The following is a 20,786-nucleotide window of genomic DNA, read 5'->3' as shown; positions in this document are numbered from 1 at the left end:
TAAAAGGATTAGCTAGCAGTTTCTCTACCATACCCGAGGGAATTTCAAAGTGAACATTTTCAGTAGGTTCAGAAGGTGGAGGAGCAACTCTTGGCTCTACTGGTCGGGGTGAAGATACCCCGAACAAGCCCCTCAAAGGATTATGTTCCATAGTAACAAGTGACAGTAAATTTCAGCACACTATATAAATTTTTCCTTACCAAATTCCACCTACCAAAGGTGCTTCACTCCCCGGCAATGGCGCCAGAAAAGAGTCTTGATGACCCACAAGTGTAGGGGATCTATCATAGTCCTTTCGATAAGTAAGAGTGTCGAACCCAACGAGGAGCAGAAGGAAATGACAAGCGGTTTTCAGTAAGGTATTATCTGCAAGCACTGAAATTGTCGGTAACAGATAGTTTTGTGATAAGGTAATTTGTAACGGGTAACAAGTAACAAGTGTAAATAAAGTGCAGCAAGATGGCCCAATCCTTTTTGTAGCAAAGGACAAGCCTGGACAAACTCTTATAAGAAGGAAAACGCTCCCGAGGACACATGGGAATTACCGTCAAGCTAGTTTTCATCACGCTCATATGATTCGCGTTCGTTACTTTGATAATTTGGTATGTGGGTGGACCTGTGCTTGGGTGCTGTCCTTACTTGGACAAGCATCGCACTTATGATTAACTCCTATTGCAAGCATCCGCAACTACAAAAGAAGTATTAAGGTAAACCTAACCATAGCATTAAGGTCTGTAATATTTGCTCCTTTTCCAGTCCAGAATTCCAGCTGCCGGCATTCTCCCTCTTCATGTAAATCTTGTAAAATAAGAGAGAATAGGCATAAGTATTGTGACATAATGTGTAATAACAGCCCATAATGCAATAAATATCGATATAAAAGCATGATGCAAAATGGACGTATCAGTGCGCGTCATTCAGGTGGATCAAAATGTTGGGGAACGTAGTAATTTCAAAAAAATTCCTACGCACACGCAAGATCATGGTCATGCATAGCAATGAGAGGGGAGAGTGTCGTCTACGTACCCTTGTAGACCATAAGCGGAAGTGTTATGACAAGGCGGTTGATGTAGTCGTATGTCTTCACGATCGACCGATCCCAGCACCAAAGTTACGGCACCTCCGCGGACTACACACGTTCAGCTCGGTGACGTCCCACGAACTCACAATCCAGTAGAGCTTCGCGGGAGAGTTTCGTCAGCACGACGGCGTGGTGACGGTGTTGATGAAGTTACCGACGCAGGGCTTCGCCTAAGCACCGCTACGATATGACCGAGGTGGATTATGGTGGAGGGGGGCACCGCACACAGCTAAGAGATCAATGATCAATTGTTGTGTCTTGGGGTGCCCCCCGCCCCCGTATATAAAGGAGCTAGGGGGGAGGCGGCCGGCCAAGGAGGAGGGCGCACCAAGGGGGGAGTCCTACTCCCACCGGGAGTAGGACTCCTTCTTTCCTAGTAGGAGTAGGAGAAGGGGGAAGGGAAGGAGAGAGGAGGAAGGAAAGGGGGCGCCGCCCCCCCCCTCCTTGTCCAATTCGGACTAGAGGGGGAGGGGCGCGGCCAGCCCTGGCCGCCCCTCCTCTTCTCCACTAAAGCCCAATAGGCCCATTACACTCCCCGGGGGGTTCCGGTAACCCCCCGGTACTTCGGTATATGTCCGAAACCTCCCGAAACACTTCCGGTGTCTGAACATAGTCGTACAATATATCGATATTTACGTCTCGACCATTTTGAGACTCCTCGTCATGTCCGTGATCATATCCGGGACTCCGAACTACCTTCGGTACATCAAAACACAAAAACTCATAATAACGATCGTCACAGAACTTTAAGCGTGCGGACCCTACTGGTTCGAGAACTATGTAGACATGACCGAGACATGTCTCCGGTCAATAACGAATAGCGGAACCTGGATGCTCACATTGGTTCCTACATATTCTACGAAGATCTTTATCGGTCAAACCGCATAACAACATACGTTGTTCCCTTTGTCATCGGTATGTTACTTGCCCGAGATTCGATCGTCGGTATCTCAATACCTAGCTCAATCTCGTTACCGGCAAGTCTCTTTACTCGTTCTGTAATGCATCATCTCGCAAGTAACTCATTAGTCACATTGCTTGCAAGGCTTATAGTGATGTGCATTACCGAGAGGGCCCAGAGATACCTCTCCGACAATCAGAGTGAAAAATCCTAATCTCGATATATGCCAACTCAACAAGTACCATCGGAGACACCTGTAGAGCACCTTTATAATCACCCAGTTACGTTGTGACGTTTGGTAGCACACAAAGTGTTCCTCTGGTATTCGGGAGTTGCATAATCTCATAGTCATAGGAACATGTATAAGTCATGGAGAAAGCAATAGCAGTAAACTAAACGATCAAGTGCTAAGCTAACGGAATGGGTCAAGTCAATCACATCATTCTCCTAATGATGTGATCCCGTTAATCAAATGACAACTCATGTCCATGGCTAGGAAACTCAACCATCTTTGATTAACGAGCTAGTCAAGTAGAGGCATACTAGTGACACTATGTTTGTCTATGTATTCACACATGTATTATGTTCCCGGATAATACAATTCTAGCATGAATAATAAAAATTTATCATGATATGAGGAAATAAATAATAACTTTATTATTGCCTCTAGGGCATATTTCCTTCAGTCTCCCACTTGCACTAGAGTTAATAATCTAGATTACACAGTAATGATTCTAACAGCCATGGAGTCTTGGTGTTGATCATGTTTTGCTCGTGGAAGAGGCTTAGTCAACGGATCTGCAACATTCAGATCCGTATGTATCTTGCAAATCTCCATGTCTCCCACCTGGACTTGATCCCGGATGGAATTGAAGCGTCTCTTGATGTGCTTGGTTCTCTTGTGAAATCTGGATTCCTTTGCCAAAGCAATTGCACCAGTATTGTCACAAAAGATTTTCATTGGACCCGATGCACTAGGTATGACACCTAGATCAGATATGAACTCCTTCATCCAGACTCCCTCTTTTGTTGCTTCCGAAGCAGCTATGTACTCTGCTTCACACGTAGATCCCGCCACCACGCTTTGTTTAAAACTGCACCAACTGACAGCTCCTCCATTCAATATAAACACGTATCCGGTTTGCGATTTAGAATCGTCCGGATCAGTGTCAAAGCTTGCATCGACGTAACCATTTACGACGAGCTCTTTGTCACCTCCATAAACGAGCAACATATCCTTAGTCTTTTTCAGGTATTTCAGGATGTTCTTGACCGCTGTCCAGTGATCCACTCCTGGATTACTTTGGTACCTCCCTGCTAAGCTAATAGCAAGGCACACATCAGGTCTGGTACACAGCATTGCATACATGATAGAGCCTATGGCTGAAGCATAGGGAACACTTTTCATTTTCTCTCTATCTTCTGAAGTGGTCGGGCATTGAGTCTGACTCAACTTCACACCTTGTAACACAGGCAAGAACCCTTTCTTTTCTTGATCCATTTTGAACCTTTTCAAAACTTTGTCAAGGTATGTGCTTTATGAAAGTCCAATTAAGCGTCTTGATCTATCTCTATAGATCTTGATGCCCAATATGTATGCAGCTTCACCGAGGTCTTTCATTGGAAAACTCTTATTCAAGTATCCTTTTATGCTATCCAGAAATTCTATATCATTTCCAATCAGCAATATGTCATCCACATATAATATTAGAAATGCTACAGAGCTCCCACTCACTTTCTTGTAAATACAGGCTTCTCCAAAAGTCTGTATAAAACCATATGCTTTGATCACACTATCAAAACTATTATTCCAACTCCGAGAGGCTTGCACCAGTCCATAAATGGATCGCTGGAGCTTGCACACTTTGTTAGTTCCCTTTGAATCGACAAAACCTTCTGGTTGCATCATATACAACTCTTCTTCCAGAAATCCATTCAGGAATGCAGTTTTTACATCCATTTGCCAAATTTCATAATCATAAAATGCGGCAATTGCTAACATGATTCGAACAGACTTAAGCATCGCTACGGGTGAGAAAGTCTCATCGTAGTCAACCCCTTGAACTTGTCGAAAACCTTTCGCAACAAGTCAAGCTTTGTAGACAGTAACATTACCGTCAGTGTCAGTCTTCTTCTTGAAGATCCATTTATTCTCTATGGCTTGCCGATCATCAGGCAAGTCAACCAAAGCTCACACTTTGTTCTCATACATGGATCCCATCTCAGATTTCATGGCTTCAAGCCATTTTGCGGAATCTGGGCGCACCATCGCTTCTTCATAGTTCGTAGGTTCGTCATGGTCTAGTAACATAACCTCCAGAACAGGATTACCGTACTACTCTGGTGCGGATCTTACTCTAGTTGACCTACGAGGTTCAGTAATAACTTGATCTGAAGTTCCATGATCATCATCATTAACTTCCTCACTAATTGGTATAGGCGTCGCAGAAACTGGTTTCTGCGATGAACTACTTTCCAATAAGGGAGCATGTACAGTTACCTCATCAAGTTCCACTTTCCTCACACTCACTTCTTTCGAGAGAAACTCCTTCTCCAGAAAAATTCTGAATTTAGCAACAAAAGTCTTGCCTTCGGATCTGTGATAGAAGGTGTACCCAACAGTCTCCTTTGGGTATCATATGAAGACACATTTCTCCGATTTGGGTTCGAGCTTATCAGGTTGAAGCTTTTTCACATAAGCATCGCAGCCCCAAACTTTAAGAAACGACAACTTTGGTTTCTTGCCAAACCACAGTTCATAAGGCGTCGTCTCAACGGATTTTCATGGTGCCCTATTTAACGTGAATGCGGCCGTCTCTAAAGCATAACCCCAAAACGATAGCGGTAAATCAGTAAGAGACATCATAGATCGCACCATATCTAGTAAAGTACGATTACGACGTTTGGACACACCATTACGTTGTGGTGTTCCGGGTGGCGTGAGGTGCGAAACTATTCCGCATTGTCTCAAATGAAGACCAAACTCATAACTCAAATATTCTCCTCCACGATCAGATCGTAGAAACTTTATTTTCTTGTTACGATGATTTTCCACTTCACTCTGAAATTCTTTGAACTTTTCAAATGTTTCAGACTTATGTTTCATTAAGTAGATATACTCATATCTGCTCAAATCATCTATGAAGGTGAGAAAATAACGATACCCGCCGCGAGCCTCAACATTCATCGGACCACATACATTAGTATGTATGATCTCCAACAAATCTGTTGCTCGCTCCATTGTTTCGGAGAACGGCGTTCTAGTCATCTTGCCCATGAGGCATGGTTCGCAAGTACCAAGTGATTCATAATCAAGTACTAAAGCCCAATAGGCCCATTACACTTCCCGGGGGGTTCCGGTAACCCCCCGGTACTCCGGTATATGTCCGAAACCTCCCGAAACACTTCCGGTGTCCGAACATAGTCGTCCAATATATCGATCTTTACGTCTCGACCATTTCAAGACTCCTCGTCATGTCCATGATCATATCCGGGACTCCGAACTACCTTCGGTACATCAAAACACAAAAACTCATAATACCGGTCGTCAGAGAACTTTAAGCGTGCGGACCCTACGGGTTCGAGAACTATGTAGACATGACCGAGACATGCCTCCGGTCAATAACCAATAGCGGAACCTGGATGCTCATATTGGTTCCTACATATTCTACGAAGATCTTTATCGGTCAAACCGCATAACAACATACGTTGTTCCCTTTGTCGTCGGTATGTTACTTGCCCGAGATTCGATCGTCGGTATCTCAATACCTAGCTCAATCTCATTACCGGCAAGTCTCTTTACTCGTTCCGTAATGCATCATCCCGCAACTAACTCATTAGTCACATTGCTTGCAAGGCTTATAGTGATGTGCATTACCGAGAGGGCCCAGAGATACCTCTCCGACAATCGGGGTGACAAATCCTAATCTCGATCTATGCCAACTGAACAAGTACCATCGGAGACACCTGTAGAGCACCTTTATAATCACCAAGTTACGTTGTGACGTTTGGTAGCACACAAAGTGTTCCTCCGGTATTCGGGAGTTGCATAATCTCATAGCAATAGGAACATGTATAAGTCATGGAGAAAGCAATAGCAGTAAACTAAACGATCAAGTGCTAAGCTACCGGAATGGGTCAAGTCAATCACATCATTCTCCTAATGATGTGATCCCGTTAATCAAATGATAACTCATGTCTATGGCTAGGAAACTCAACCATCTTTGATTAACGAGCTAGTCAAGTAGAGGCATACTAGTGACACTATGTTTGTCTATGTATTCACACATGTATTATGTTTCCGGTTAATACAATTCTAGCATGAATAATAAACATTTACCATGATATGAGGAAATAAATAATAACTTTACTATTGCCTCTAGGGCATATTTCCTTCACAAAAGGCATGGAGATTCCCCGAGAGGCCCCCGGAGCACGCAGCCGGCAAACGGACGGCACGAAGGACCCTCGCCCGTGAAGCTCCTCGGGAGGCGGGTACTCCAGCGTAATTTCAAACGGCAAGTGCCTATTGCGATTTTTAAAACCCGATATGACGAGGAGGTTTGTAAGTGTTTCTTTTATAATCGCTTTTTCATTGTACTGGCCTTTTTTTGTAATTATCAGACTAAGATAACTTTTGGGCTTCCTTAAAAAGTTTTTTTTAATGCCTTACAACATCTTCAATGCGACACTCAAACCGCTTGCAACCGTCTAGGTCGAGCGGTCCAGACGCAGTTTGTCATTTAACGTGGTACCCCTTTTGTACGTGGACCTGCCTAAAATTCACATAAGCAAATTTGTCTTAAAATGCGCTATGTTACTATGTAAGTTACTTCCAGTAAAAGTCCAAATAAACATTAAACTTGTAGACGAAAACTAAATCGAAATCAGCACATCAAACTTTGTGATCCCGGTCTATTTTAAACCCTGAGAGCCTTCCCAAACAGGGATTTTCGACGTGGCATCTAGGATTGTTGACTGCGGTCGTGAATGGGCCAGCCCAACAGACGCGAAGCTTTTTTTCATAACAGGCCAAGTAAAACTACTATAAAAGAGGAACTCTGCGACTGGGCCGGCCCAACAGACGTGAAGTTCTTTTTTTACTTTTACGTAATAGGTGAAGTAATAAAAATACTGAAAAAAGAGAAACTCTGCTGGATTGGAACTGGTGATATGGAGATGCTAAACTCCTCGCGCCAGCCACTAGAAACATTGGCTGTTACAGCAATAAAAAGAGCCCCGAACTATTTAACAACACACTGCAGCGTCGAGATTTAAATTTTTTTGTAAGGCCAAACAAATATTGAAACAGTGCAGGCCTGAACTATTTTTGAATTATCCGATTTTTTAAAGTGCCTACACTTCTTAAAATTCTGAATGCTTTTTAATATAAAAAATGAAGATTTTTTAAAAACACAACAAATTTTGGATTGAACACTATTTGAAACTTTTTTTAAAGGGAACAAATATTGAAACCTGAATAATTTTTTTGAAATGTTTAAATTTTTTGAAGAAAATGTTCGTATAGTTTTGTAAAATGTAAATTATGTATTTGGCAAAATATTACCATGTCATATTTTTCAAAAAATATTTTAGAATATAGTAAATTATTATTATTAATGTTTCAAAAAATCAAAAAATGATTTCATATATGAACGCTTCTATGTGTTCTTATACAACGCGTATAATCACTAGCAGCCTTCATGGCGATTGGCTAGTTCCGGCTGCTGCGAGTGTGCGGTCAGGATTTCCTGTCCTCTCAAACTCTGGGATATGTAATCACTAGTAGTTTTTGCCTGCTCCTAACAGAGGATAGCTCAGGTATATATAATCACTAGTTTTTTTTGTCGCTCCTAATAGAAGATAAATGGGTTCTTGTATTTTAAAAATACTTATTTTTATTACAGAAATATAAAACAAAGAAAACAAAAATAATAATAATAAAAGAACAGAGCAAGGGCACGAGGGACTGCACTAATAGGCCTGGCCCATTAGTCCTAATGTCCAGCAAGCCAGTCAACCCTTGCCACCTCAGTGAATATCAACAAAATTCCTTCAATCTTCAAAATAGACCGTGATTAGAGAGTTTCGTGTGCTAATTTTTAGGATTGTAAGTTCAGGGCTCGAGCTTTCATCTATAAGTTTAAGGTTCGTTTTGGACTTTTTCTCTCGGCCACCATGACCAGCCTAACGATGTGATGTTGCCACGGAACCACATCAATGGCTTGAAAAGGTGCTCTGCGTGGCGATTAAACATTGTACGTGACGCCTACCAGTTGACACCCAACGGCCAACCGTGCTGAGCAACCTTTAAGACGGGCCCTGCGACGCCCCCGCCAAATAAGTGCGCGTACCATCATTTTGAGCTCTACCCGTACACGTTTCGGCGAGGATCGTGCAAAGCCAACGACGATCAAACGGCCATACGTACGTACGGCGGAATCCACCAAACATGAACGGTGCCTTGTTAGTCCAAAAAATGGGTGGGCGAGATCATTTATGGGCGGCATCACAAGCATTCATGCGTCGCCGGTCTGCACTCTCGTCAGACTCAGACCCGAGTGGCTTGAAGATGTGTCGGTCCTGTTTACGTTGCCTTTTCAAAGGAGCAGTGCAAGTTAATACTCTGCTGTGCTCTGCGGCAATACGAAATCAGTAATGACCACCCGTCCGTCGTCACCATCCGTTTCCTAATCTTCTTTGCTTGTGCAGCTCGGGTACTGCTTTCGCTGGAGCTGTACTGCGTATGGTATGAAAAAACATGAAAATAGAAAAATTTGGCCCTTTTCTAAAACTTCAACACAAATGAGTCGGATTAAAAAATATATTCATAAGATGACCCATTTGCATAACGCTTGCGCCTAAAAAAGGGGTCATATTTGTCGATTTTCATAAAAATGAACATGGGAAGAAAAGGCACCTCATGTCACCGAACGGGAGGGGAAGGAGATAGTGCAAAGTGCAAACGACCTTCAATAGCAAAGGTGTCGAGATAATTCCTGTCAATCTCTTTCGGGGCTGGTAGCAGTATATACCAGGACAACTGGGAGACAGTGGTGAATATAGGGATAGGCAAAGATTGAACCGTAAATAATGGCGTACATTTAACGTTCTGGTCGTACACGTGTCAAAATCGCACATAGATGGTTCCCCTCAAAACAAAAACCATCGAACATCCACGGTGTTCCTAGAGCCATGCTTGATGAGTACCGCACATCCCTTCCCCATTACCACCACAAAGACCAGCGAGTTATTAACAACTAACATCCGACCCGATGCGTCACTGGCATACTACGTGACTAATTAGGAACAATGAAGCATCGCCTATACCGCATGACAAAGCCTTTCGAAACCAGGGTCAAGCCACAAATCTAGAGGCAACAGGTAGAACCGATCGATGTGTACTTAACACTGACTTTGGAAACTGAGAAAACATAGCAGAAAGCAGTACTATAGAATGGACTGGACAGACGTCGTTATCGAAAAAAACTTTCGTCTCGCTTTATATATAAAGCAAAAATCAATATCATCCGATACAAACGCATCCAACACTACACACTCAAGGCAGGATACAAAAGCGTTGAGTGTAGCAACACCACCCCTAGCACACTACCACGAAGAGATGAAGCCGCATACAACGAACCGTGGACTTCAAGACGGCGCCTTCAGGAAGGATACGACACCGGAGCGCCGTCACCGCCCGATCCGAGGATCAGAATTTCCCCGGAGCCGCACGATGGGCGGTGAGAGCCGCGACGACGCTTTTAAGAAGGGAACGAGCTTCGCCGTCGCCGGTCCGTCCGAAGATAGAGCAGGTTTTCACCCCGGCCACCACTCACCGCCACCGAACGCTACACCCCGCCTACCACGTCGCCCACACGGCCATGGTCACCGGGCAGCGCCAAGACATGGGCTCTGCCCAAGAGCACCGGGCACCGCCACCAGGGCCGCCGCCCCAGCATCCAAGACCTTTACACCACCGCACCCGAGACCCGCCGCTACCCCAACCAAAGAGACGAGCAGAAAAGGATCCGCCTTTGCACCCCTGGCCCACCCCCCGCGTCGAGACCCAATAGGTCGGCCAACACTGGCATCCATCGACCCAACCTGCAGCCCGGAGCGCGAAACAAGATCGGTCCTGCAGCACCGTGGGGCATGGACGAGGTCAGTCCTGCTGCACCGTGCGCGAGACGAGCTCGGTCCTGCGGCACTATGCGCGAGACGAGCTCGGTCCTGCTGCACCGGGCGCGAGACGAGCGATGAATCGCAGCTGGGAAAGGGCCAGCCCTTCGAAGGGAGTAACGACCGAGCGCCGAGGAGATGGAGTGAAGGCCGAAACAGTCCGATCGCAGACAAGCCGACGCCGGAGAAGCCGGCCGCCGCCGCAAGCAGATTCGCCAAGCCACCATGAAGCCGCCACGACACCGGAAGTCCAGCACCGCCGGACCTCCACACGTCGCCGCCCACGGCCGGAGCAACGGCCACGCCCAGCCGCTGCCCTACCCGCGTCGCCCGGCGAGCTCACAGCGCCGGAGCCGCCGGGCACGCACTACCGCCGCCACGCGCCGCCAGCCGACCCCCACCACCAGATCCGGCTGGATCCAGCAGGGGGGCGACCGCGCGACACCTCCCGAGACGGGAGCTCCGCAGCCGCTCCGCCACGCACGAGACCCAAGGCGGTAGCGCGCCGCCACCAGTCGGCCGCCCCGCGAGCCCGCCGCCGAGCTGCTGAACCCCGCGAAGTCCAATGCTGCAGCTCGAGGAGGCCGCCCCGTGCCGGGGTCCCACGAGAAGGGGGGAGAAGGGCCCCGCCACCGCCGCGCCCACCGGGCTTTGCCCGACGGAGCTCGCCGGCGACGGCGGGGGGGGGGGGGGGGGGGAGGAAGGTGGGTCCGAGGCTGCAGCAGGTAAGGTCCCCCCCCCCCCCCCGGCGCGCGCGGGCGCGCCGCGAGGGGGGGGTGGGGGAGGAGAGGTGGGAGGGGAGGGAGCGGGGCGAGCCTGGAGGCGCTCGCCCGGCGGCCGGCGGCGGCGGAAGCAGGCGAGGAGGCCGGCAGCGGCGGGGGAGCGGGGAGGGGAGGGGGCTAACCCCTGCTCATCGGACATACGTCATTTCCTCCTGTCCGTAACCATGTTTCAACACATGGTCCGGCCGGCGGCCGGAAGGTGGTGTCCTGAAGCACGTAAAGGGCATCCGGTGTCAAGTTCGCGCTTGCCCCCAACCAACTCCCAACTATCAGCGCGACGGGCCGCCACCATTTTCCACACTCCATTAGTGCCCCCCGGCCCCTTGAGACCTGCCGCGCTCAACGTTGCGACCGCGATGCCCGCATATCACGGTGTCATCACCAGCACGCCCGCATACCGGATTCGTAGCCCCCATGGCCATGGATATGGGGGCCGGCTGCCCCACGGCCCTGTTCACCGATCTTGACGAGCAGCAACCAGGCAACGTAGCCTAGCTCGTACCGTGCCCCGTGCAGCTTATGTACATCGGCCAGCATGGCTGCTACAGCCCTCAATAAGTGGTTTGGGCAATACACAGGCATCCTGCGGTCCATGGGCCGGCAGACGGCAGTTCGACGTTCAAGACTCTCTTTTTTGCAGGTGACGTTCAACGTTCAAGACTCGGCATCGGAAAAAATGATACTCGATCCTGGAGTGGTCATGTACTCGTGCTCTTGTGGAAAAGGAAGTTAAGTTTATTCTAAAAAAACTTATAAATATTTTAAACTTTTTTGTAATTATTAAAAAATGTCGTATAAGATGTACTTCCTCCGTTCCTAAATATAAGTCTTTTTAGACATTTCAAATGCAATACGACATACGGATGTATGTAGACATTATTTTAGAGCGAAGATTTACTCATTTTACTCCGTATGTACTCACTTGTTAAAATATCTAGAAAGACTTATATTTGGGACGGAGGAAGTATATACACCCAGATCCAAAGCGTACTTCCCACTCGATCCTACCTTACTCTGTATACAGAGTACTCCTAGGACTATGCGTAGGAGGCTTAGGGCTAGCATGTGTGAAGTGGTCAGGCGGCGAACGACCGATCTCGCAGTCACACTCGCCGCGCAACCGTCAGCTGCCGGAGAAGAAGACGTGGAGGCGCGCGCCACGCTGCCGGTGGAGCCGTATCGGTATCGGCATGGCACGACGGCGACCGACATTCAATACTATCGCGCGCGCGAGGCACGGACGGTTGAGTCGATTGATCAGAACAGTGGATGCACCTGCACTGCACGCGCGGGACGTCGTTTTTCGCATGCGTCCTCCGTCCTGGACAGGTGCAACTCTAGCTAGCCACGTATGGTGTACAATCAGTTGTGTATATACTGTACGTATTACCTGCACAGCCGTACTCGGCGACTCAGTGATGATGCACTGCATTGTTTGCGTCGGGGCAGTTAATAGATCGAACTGTGCAAATTAATTCCCCGCAACCACCTACATCTACTCTCTGACCTGATTCTATAAATATCGACGTTCGTGCTGGTTACAAGGACACATCTCCTCTTGTGGCAGTTCCAAGTGAGCAGATCATCCTCACATTGCGAGCTGTCGTCAGTTTCCTCATTGGTGCCCGCCATGGATAGGCTCGTCGCCGCCGGCATCCTTGGCTTTCTACTGGTCAGTTCCTCACTACCATGCCCTTCGTTTTTCGTTCCCAATTTATTCATCATCTCCAACACACCTGGATATGTAGATGTGGTTGTGTTCTTAATTTTCCCTACGCTACTTCTTGTGGGAGGCATATTGCTCTCTTATTGTTCTTCCTAGCTAGTTCCATGCTTATTCGAGTAGCTGTACTAAAACATATGGTGATCTACATCTGAAGAAGAAAAAGGAAAAACATAGGGTGATCTATATCTGATTTATGCTAATTTACAGAGTATAAAATGGTGTGCAAAGGAATATTTCTATTACGCTAGTACTATGTGCTAAAAGGTCGGTGACAGTATAGTATCATGCATGCATACATCATGAGAGGAGCAATTTTTTTTATCAAATTGTTAATAGCTGATGATCTAAAATCGTAGAAACTGACCGTGTAATTTGCATGCAGATTGCGTCGGTAGGAAGCCAGGCAGCTCGTGCTCCGGAGCAATACTGGAAGTCTGCTCTTCCCAACACCCCTATGCCAAGTTCCCTCTCTCAACTCCTGAACAGTCAAGGTATACTACTCTATCACTTAAGCAAACAGCTTCGGTACACGGGAAAGCATTGACCCTTCTCCGGTTCGCCCTGCTTTCCACAGCCGGAGGCACCTCGGTGAACGTCGGCTCGGGTGGTGTCCATGTCGACGCGGGTCATGGGATGCCCGGCGGCACGACGGTCGATGTTGGCAAGGGTGGCGTCGGCGTCAACGTCAAGCCTGGCAGCGCCAAGCCCCGCGGGACTACGGTCGGCGTCGGCAAGGGCGGCGTGGGTGTCAACGTCAAGCCTGGCTACGGCAAGCCCGGGGGCACAACCGTGGGCGTTGGCAAGGGCGGCGTTGACGTCAACGTCAAACCTGGAAGCGGCAAGCCCAGCGGCACGACGGTCGGCGTTGGCAAAGGCGGCGTGGGCGTCAATGTCAAGCCTGGCTACGGCAAGCCCGGCGGCACCACGGTTGGAGTAGGCAAGGGAGGCGTCGGCGTGAACGTGAAGCCTGGCGGCGGCACCACGGTCGGAGTAGGGAAGGGAGGCGTCGGCGTGAACGTGAAGCCTGGCGGCGGCACCACGGTCGGCGTCGGGAAAGGTGGCGTCGGCGTGAACGTGAAGCCTGCATACGGCAAGCCTGGTGGCACCGGCACCACCGTCGGCGTCGGGAAGGGTGGCGTCGGCGTCAACGTCAAGCCCGGCTACGGTAAGCCAGGCGGCACCACGGTCGGCGTTGGCAAGGGCGGCGTCGGCGTCAACGTCAAGCCTGGCTACGGTAAGCCAGGCGGCAAACCCCGGGGTAAGCCTGTCCACGTCAACGTCTCGCCTTTCCTATACAACTACGCCGCGACGGAGACGCAGCTGCACGACGACCCCAGCGCCGCGCTCTTCTTCCTGGAGAAGGATCTGCACGCCGGGAAGAAGATGAACGTCCATTTCATGGCCACCCCGGGCGCCGGCGAGAAGTTCCTGCCGCGGAGCGAGGCCGACGCCATCCCGTTCTCCTCGGAGAAGGCCCCCGAGATCCTCAGCCGCTTCTCCGTGGCGCCGGACTCCGCCGAGGCCGCGGAGATGAAGCAGACGCTGCGCGAGTGCGAGGCGACGGCGGCCAAGGGGGAGAAGAAGTCGTGCGCCACGTCGCTGGAGTCCATGGTGGACTTCGCCACGTCCAGCCTCGGGACCAGCCACGTGAGGGCCGCCTCCACGGTGGTCGGAAAGGAGGGGTCGCCGGAGCAGGAGTACACCATGGCCGGCGTGAGGCGCGCGGCGGGGGCCGACCAGCTCGTGGCCTGCCACGCGGAGCCGTACGCGTACGCCGTGTTCGCGTGCCACCTGACGCAGGCGACGAGGGCGTACACGGTGTCCATGGTCGGCAAGGACGGCACGGCGGTGGAGGCCGTGGCGGTGTGCCACGCCGACACGGCCGGCTGGAACCCGAGGCACGTGGCGTTCCAGGTGCTCAAGGTGAAGCCCGGCGGGGCGCCGGTGTGCCACTTCCTGCCGCAGGACCACGTCGTCTGGACCCGCAGCGGCTGAAGAAGCCCCCGGATCTGTGCCGTTCGTTCGTAAGCACCATACAGTTCAGTGCTTTGCTATTTGGGTTGATGATGCCTGCGTTCGTTTACGTTCTAGCCTCTGCAGACGCTGCTGTGTCCTACTATATGAGTATATGGTATCTTGCATCCTAGCATACATTTCCGTTGTTGTTGCCTATTGTATTTGGATGGCGTTGCCAGTATCGCCGGCTTGTACGGAGTGTGGGCTGTTTGCTGTATAGTTTAGCACGTTGATGCAATAAACAGACTGGTACTTATTTACCTCTTTTATCATCGTTGATCTATGCTATTTCTCCATTCAAAATCGATCAATGATGTAAGAAAAACTTCTCTTGATCGTCAACATAAGCAGAAAGAGCATGGGGATTCAAATATGGGAGGCGCCAACTAAGACTCGACTGTAGAGCTGAAATAGATCTCGCCAACGAACCAGACAATCAAGATGCCACCGGTTTATTCAAGGTTATCTCAGCCCATTCCATGGCCACAGCCAAGTTAATACCAAGGAAAACTAGAAAGAAGAACCAAGGACAAACATATATGCAGATGGCTAAACGGGCATTCAGCCTGTCTCGAATGACACTGCAGGTTTAACTGTTCAAACGGAAATCGTGAATGATCATAGGGCGTCATAGTAAATATTCAAGACTGGCCACTGAGTACAGATTAGATAATACTCCTACATCATAAGGTCAACAAATTTAACAGAGCATCGCAGATTAAAACCACATCAAATACAGCAACTGCTGCTCTCACCACATGTCACTTGTTTTTATCCCACTACGTAAAATCAAGCCGCCACTCTTCTTTGAACCGAACCTACATCGTCCCGAATACAGATACAACAGTGAAACAGGGAATGTGTTTGATTTCCCTTGTATTTTTTTCCGTCGAAGAATAAATGACTCTGTATCTGTATTTATGTGCAGATATACATCTACTTTCCTGAAATCTTTGATCTACGCTGAATTGCTACCCCATAAATAACTGCGGAGCACGATTGATTGTTCATACATACTTTCTTGCCCTGTTTGACAGTGACAAATCACGGTTACGACCAAGTTTCAATGTTAAATTTACCAGCCCTTTCCAGTTTCCTGAGCCATCCTGAAGCAGCCTCACCGCCCTTTTGGCGGACAACTTCTTCTAGTGCAGCTGTAACATCAGCAGGCATTTTGGTAGAAGACCCTGCAACGTAGATTGCAGCCCCAGAGCATAACATGTTCCACACTCTTGCACTCTGCTCCTTTATCTTGTGTTGTACATAGACCTTTTGAGGCTGATCCCTGGAAAAAGCAACAAAGAAACCACCGCCTTCTTTCAGGGACAGCACTCCCTTGTCCTGGGCATGCTTCAACCAGAAGTCCTTGTATAGAAAATCGTTGTCTTCATTTCTACAGCCGAAAAAGAACAGAATGGGAGCTGTTGATTCTCTCGCACTCTGTGCAGCCCTTTCCTCCACAAATGCTCGAAATGGTGCACATCCTGTTCCTGGTCCAATAAGTAGAAGAGGAATCGATGGCTTTGGAGGAGGCAGGGATCCTTTGTGTACCCAACATGGTATAAGATTTTCTGCACATAAACAAAGTGATAATTAAGAGGGGTCAATGCTTTTTTTTTTCTTCAGGGTGAGTGGGTACATGTACTAAGTTAAAGTGAAGAGTATATATTATTACTTCAGGAGCAGGAGCAGTGACATCCAGGAAAAGAACAGAAGGAAAGAAACAATGCATACCTTCATTTGGACTGAGACCTGCCAGCCATGTGGAGCAGAGACCCTGCCTTGTCCTCTTGAAAGGAGTAAGCCATGATACAATACTAACAGTCAAGTGTATCTGATTTGGATGTACTAATGGCGATGATGATATGGAAAAGGCCCGTTTCTTCAATGGAGGAGTTAGTTGCACCAGCCATTCAAAAGGCATGTGCACCGAGGGAAAATCCTCCAATACCTAAAAGTAGCACAAAACCATATCTCACTGTTCAACCATGAAAAAAATTCCAAAGACAATGGCCTATTGTCATATAAATGATATAACTTGCACACACTAATTTTTTGTATTGCAAGAAAGACATATAGAAAATCTCCAGTTAAGACATAACTTACTTCTAGAACAGTCCGACTCTCCTTTTGATTGTACTGGTAGAGGTCATCTCTACCTTCAGGAGAAGCAAAATACTGAAGCCTTTCCTTTTCATGTTCAGCTGTTGCAAAATGGCTCATGATCTACAACAGAAAATTGAAGTTGTGTGAACATCAAATATGACTCATTAGCCATATACATCAGGATATCACTGGCATCCATTAGCTAATCAACAGCTAGAAAGGAAGTGCATGGGATAAAGCATTCAGGGTAGCTGTTCTTGCCTCAAAGAAATACCGACGAGGGGAACCTGATGCAACATCCATTGTCAAAGCAACAAAGGTGCTTAACTTGATGCGACCCATCGAGCCATTCAAAAGTGAACCGTTGGAAACTTCATCCCCTCCCTTTGCTCTAATCTGGGCAAAATAAATAGTCTCTTTTTTAGTTAGCTAAATAACTGCAACAGGTTGACTAGTTGATAAGATATAAAAAGGCACAACTATCTCTAGTTTTCTCCCCTTTATTGATAAACTCAATAATCATGTATTCGAGAAAGAAAAAAAAGGATGTAGGAAATCTAAACCATAGCTTGCTACAAAAGCAATGACCCAGTTAAAGCAGTTGTTATTTAATTTTGCAACAAACAATGCGCAGACAGTTACTAATATGGACCAAGATACTAAAGGAAGTTGAGTCAGTGCCGGAGAAAACACAAAGGTACAAGAAACTAAATCAACTAGATAAAACAAAACAGATCAACCTACCGTTATGTAAGAATCTGGATCCAAGTTACAGCGTTCAATGAAAGCATTAACAGCTGATGGATTCTGACTTGGTAGAATTTCTAACGCGTCGCCAACTTGATAGCTGATCGCCTGACATGGCAAAAAAGAAACAATCTTACAACCTCTTCGCATTAACAAGATGACTGCGAGCTAACATCATATGGGACAAAGAACGCACAGAAGATGGATCTTCCAATTCAAAGTGGCGCACATCTTTCTCATAATCCTCCTTAGTCAAACGCTGATTTGTTACCTAAAAAGGTTAGCAGTGTCATCAGTGACATGAACTAAGAGAATAAAGATGGATCGACTAAATTACAACAATTGTTCATCAACAACCTATTATATGCTCACAGAACAGGAGGAGCATCCCCACAATGAACAATAACTATCCCCAGTCTGTTGTTTATCATACTACCACCCATATATTATTCATTACTCTTGTTTATTAAGGTTTGATTTTTTTAGCATGGTAAATATCTCCCTGTGCAAGCCGAACCTCCTGAGCAAAGCAGCATCACGTTCATGACATAGAACTGCAACTTGAGCTTGGTATGCACAGTTAGTGGCAAGCTTCTCGCAGCAGAATGGACAGTTGGAAGTGTCTACAGAACAAGTAACAGGGCATCAACTAGTGCTATAGAGCTTGCCTTTGCAATCAGAGCTTGCCTATGGTAATTAAAAAGAAAAAATTGCGTATGGTTGACTCTTGTCCAGTGTCCACTCTTTTTTCCCCACAGAAAAGAGCTTGTCTATGGTGAACACTTGCCCACCAAAAATATAAATGGTCAAATAAGCTAAATCCAACATGAGTTGCCTTGCCAGCCAACAGAAAATCTACTCCAGTCTTATGCATACATAAATACTAATTCAGTGTAAGTTTAGGAGAGTTAAAACTCCAAATTAAATTATAGCTTACGAAGTAAATAGTGTTATTCCCAGGAGCAAATACTACATTCAGTAATGACACAACAAGGGGATAGTTTTATATGTAACTAAAGAAGATTCCCTAGAGATGAATGTGTGCTAATATTTAGAACTGCTAGATCATCTGAACCTGAAATAACCAACCATAAATGGGCGATAAAAGCAAAATAAAAATGGGTATAAACTGTTAAACACTTGGAGAGGGTACAGAACGTGCCATCTTTAACATGTATTGTGGCTCTCCATCACTATGGAACTTCAGAGCAGGGGACATTAAGCGTGCTCTCTCGATTAATTTCTTGGAGTCTGATGAAAAAATGACAGACATGATCTTTAGAAGAGACATTATACAACTATTTACAGGTTATCGCTAACATTAGAATGATTGACGACAGCTCACACCTGAAACAACGGAATCTGGAGGGGCATCATTGCAAGAGTAATATATGACTTCGATCTTTGAATCCCCCAAATAATTCAAATTAGGATTAATGATATCAGTTATTCTTGGTAGAAGTGATGGATTTGCTTTATTCAGCGATTCCCACAAAGACAGCAACCAAGGATCTAGAGCTCCTTCATATCTGACATACAAAAAAATAATCCCTGGCAACTTTGAGAAATTTATTTCCAATACAAAAAAATAATGCTTAAAATTTAGATAACCAGCAAAATGTGACATTAGACTTCCCCAAAACATGCAAATGAATATCATCATACCCTGAAGGGTGCTGATCATCTCCCAAGCCTATCTCTATGATTATTTCTGCACCAAGTTGTAAAAGCCTTCTATCGATCTTCTTTGCAGGTAACTGCAGTGTGTATGCAACAGTGAGCAGGAAAACAGAGACAAGAAGCCAGTAAGATTTTAAGAAACAGAAGTCATGATGCATGAGCAAAATAGGGCAAAACCTACTACTATTGTTTAGAACATGCAGCATACAGCATGCAGCAAAGTAGCAATGAGAAATGAGCATTGTTGAGCATGCAGCAAATGCCAGTTCAGAACACATAGCCGTCATGTACAGTTTTCTATAACCGTTTCTTACATGGCGCAAACTAGTTCTACTTCTATTCATAATTAAGTTAAATCCCCCAAAACAGTGAACTACAGATAATTTTAACAAATCACGGCGCATCATTATCTGAAAAAGCACAATAGCAAAGCTACAATATCCTTGTCATCGGAAGACTAACATTGTACTTCTGGTAGCCCGAATCACCGAGCCCAAATACGGCAAAACGGAGTCCTTCCAGCCACCTGGCACCAAGGTCCTTCTTAAGAAGGTACCTCCAAAACCCCTGTCACGTGCGAAGCCCATTGTAAAAAGAAAAACTCAATTAGCAAACCAAAATCGACAAACTTGCAAGGAAAAATGTATTTTCAATTTCCCTTGCCTTCATGGAATCCGGGGGATCGCCCTGACCCGTGGTGGACACGACGAACACCACGGACCTTTCGCCCGGCAAGCAACTCTGCACAAAGAGAAAAGAAGATTCAGATGACCTCAGATGGAAGGGTTGCGGGGTGAGTTTTCTAGGGTTAGGAGCTTACGGGGTCGAAGCTGTCCATGGAGAGGACGTCGACGGCCGGGCAGCCACCGCGCTCGGCCTCGCGCCCAACACGTTCGGCGGCGTCCATGGCGTTGCCGGTCTGCGACGCGTAGAGCACGAGGAGGCGGCCGGTCGCCGGAAGCGGCGGTGGCGGCTGCGGCGGCGACGGAGAGGGCCCCATGAGTCAGAGAAGGTTATGCGTGGAGTTTGGTTCGGCTTCAGGGGCCCTTCGGGAGTGCTCTGCTCCACGGACCACGGCCGCCAATTGCCCGACTCCTCCGCGGCCTGCCGGCGGCCAGCTTCTCGCGTCAAACCAGATTTTCGAGAGCGCCCCCTATGTCTCGCTTACCGCGAGACGTAGGAAAGCCTCGCGTCAGGGGAGCGCCTGATGGGCCAGCCCAGGCGCGCAGGAGGCCACGGCCACATTTATTCGTTAATTTTCATGTTTTTCGATTTTTTCTCCTTATTTTATACATCCAAATATTCTAAATAAATATAATGCAATTTTTTTACATAAAACATTTTAGAAAAATGTTAACCAAGTATTTGAAAAATGTTAAATGTTCTCATTTATACGAAAAATGTATACAAAAATATACAATGTGTCTGAAAAAATATGATCATGTATTTTTAATAATTAATCAAGCAGTTGAAGAACGTTAAAACAATTATTTTAAAAATATGAATAAAGCATTTGACAAATGTTTAATGTGTATAGAAAAAATGCTGACCATGTATTAAGAGAAC

The 20,786-nt window shown here is 47.0% G+C and overlaps 2 protein-coding genes across 2 annotated transcripts; one reads left to right on the top strand and one right to left on the bottom strand.

The window, feature by feature from the left end:
- Positions 1 to 12,348: 12,348 nt before the first annotated feature.
- On the top strand, positions 12,349 to 14,947 carry LOC109764684 (BURP domain-containing protein 3). Its single transcript, XM_020323476.3, has 3 exons — positions 12,349 to 12,617; positions 13,054 to 13,162; positions 13,246 to 14,947. The coding sequence occupies exons 1-3, from the start codon at positions 12,576 to 12,578 to the stop codon at positions 14,664 to 14,666; spliced, it is 1,572 nt and encodes a 523-aa protein (XP_020179065.1). The 5' UTR covers positions 12,349 to 12,575; the 3' UTR covers positions 14,667 to 14,947.
- A 328-nt stretch (positions 14,948 to 15,275) lies between these two features.
- On the bottom strand, positions 15,276 to 20,375 carry LOC109764683 (NADPH-dependent diflavin oxidoreductase 1). The gene is made up of 12 exons (XM_020323475.3): positions 20,041 to 20,375; positions 19,884 to 19,961; positions 19,683 to 19,787; positions 19,206 to 19,297; positions 18,888 to 19,069; positions 18,703 to 18,791; positions 17,737 to 17,811; positions 17,538 to 17,648; positions 17,055 to 17,189; positions 16,794 to 16,913; positions 16,422 to 16,638; positions 15,276 to 16,258 (listed from the first exon to the last, which is right to left on the bottom strand). The coding sequence occupies exons 1-12, from the start codon at positions 20,218 to 20,220 to the stop codon at positions 15,738 to 15,740; spliced, it is 1,905 nt and encodes a 634-aa protein (XP_020179064.1). The 5' UTR covers positions 20,221 to 20,375; the 3' UTR covers positions 15,276 to 15,737.
- Between the last annotated feature and the right edge of the window lie 411 nt (positions 20,376 to 20,786).

Source organism: Aegilops tauschii, chromosome 3 (assembly GCF_002575655.3).
Source record: "Aegilops tauschii subsp. strangulata cultivar AL8/78 chromosome 3, Aet v6.0, whole genome shotgun sequence".
Taxonomy (NCBI): domain Eukaryota; kingdom Viridiplantae; phylum Streptophyta; class Magnoliopsida; order Poales; family Poaceae; genus Aegilops; species Aegilops tauschii.
Note: the sequence above shows the minus strand (reverse complement) of the source record. Positions and strands in the feature narration are given on the sequence as shown.

Excerpts from the sequence above, each read along its gene's own strand:
- LOC109764683 (XM_020323475.3), bottom strand. The coding sequence starts at position 20,220 with ATGGGGCCCTCTCCGTCGCCGCCGCAGCCGCCACCGCCGCTTCCGGCG. Across the intron at positions 19,962-20,040 it reads CCATGGACAGCTTCGACCCC|AGTTGCTTGCCGGGCGAAAG; the intron begins GTAAGCTCCTAA and ends CTCTTTGTGCAG. Across the intron at positions 19,298-19,682 it reads CGGGCTACCAGAAGTACAAT|TTACCTGCAAAGAAGATCGA; the intron begins GTTAGTCTTCCG and ends TACACACTGCAG.
- LOC109764684 (XM_020323476.3), top strand. The coding sequence starts at position 12,576 with ATGGATAGGCTCGTCGCCGCCGGCATCCTTGGCTTTCTACTG. Across the intron at positions 12,618-13,053 it reads GCATCCTTGGCTTTCTACTG|ATTGCGTCGGTAGGAAGCCA; the intron begins GTCAGTTCCTCA and ends ATTTGCATGCAG. Across the intron at positions 13,163-13,245 it reads TCAACTCCTGAACAGTCAAG|CCGGAGGCACCTCGGTGAAC; the intron begins GTATACTACTCT and ends TGCTTTCCACAG.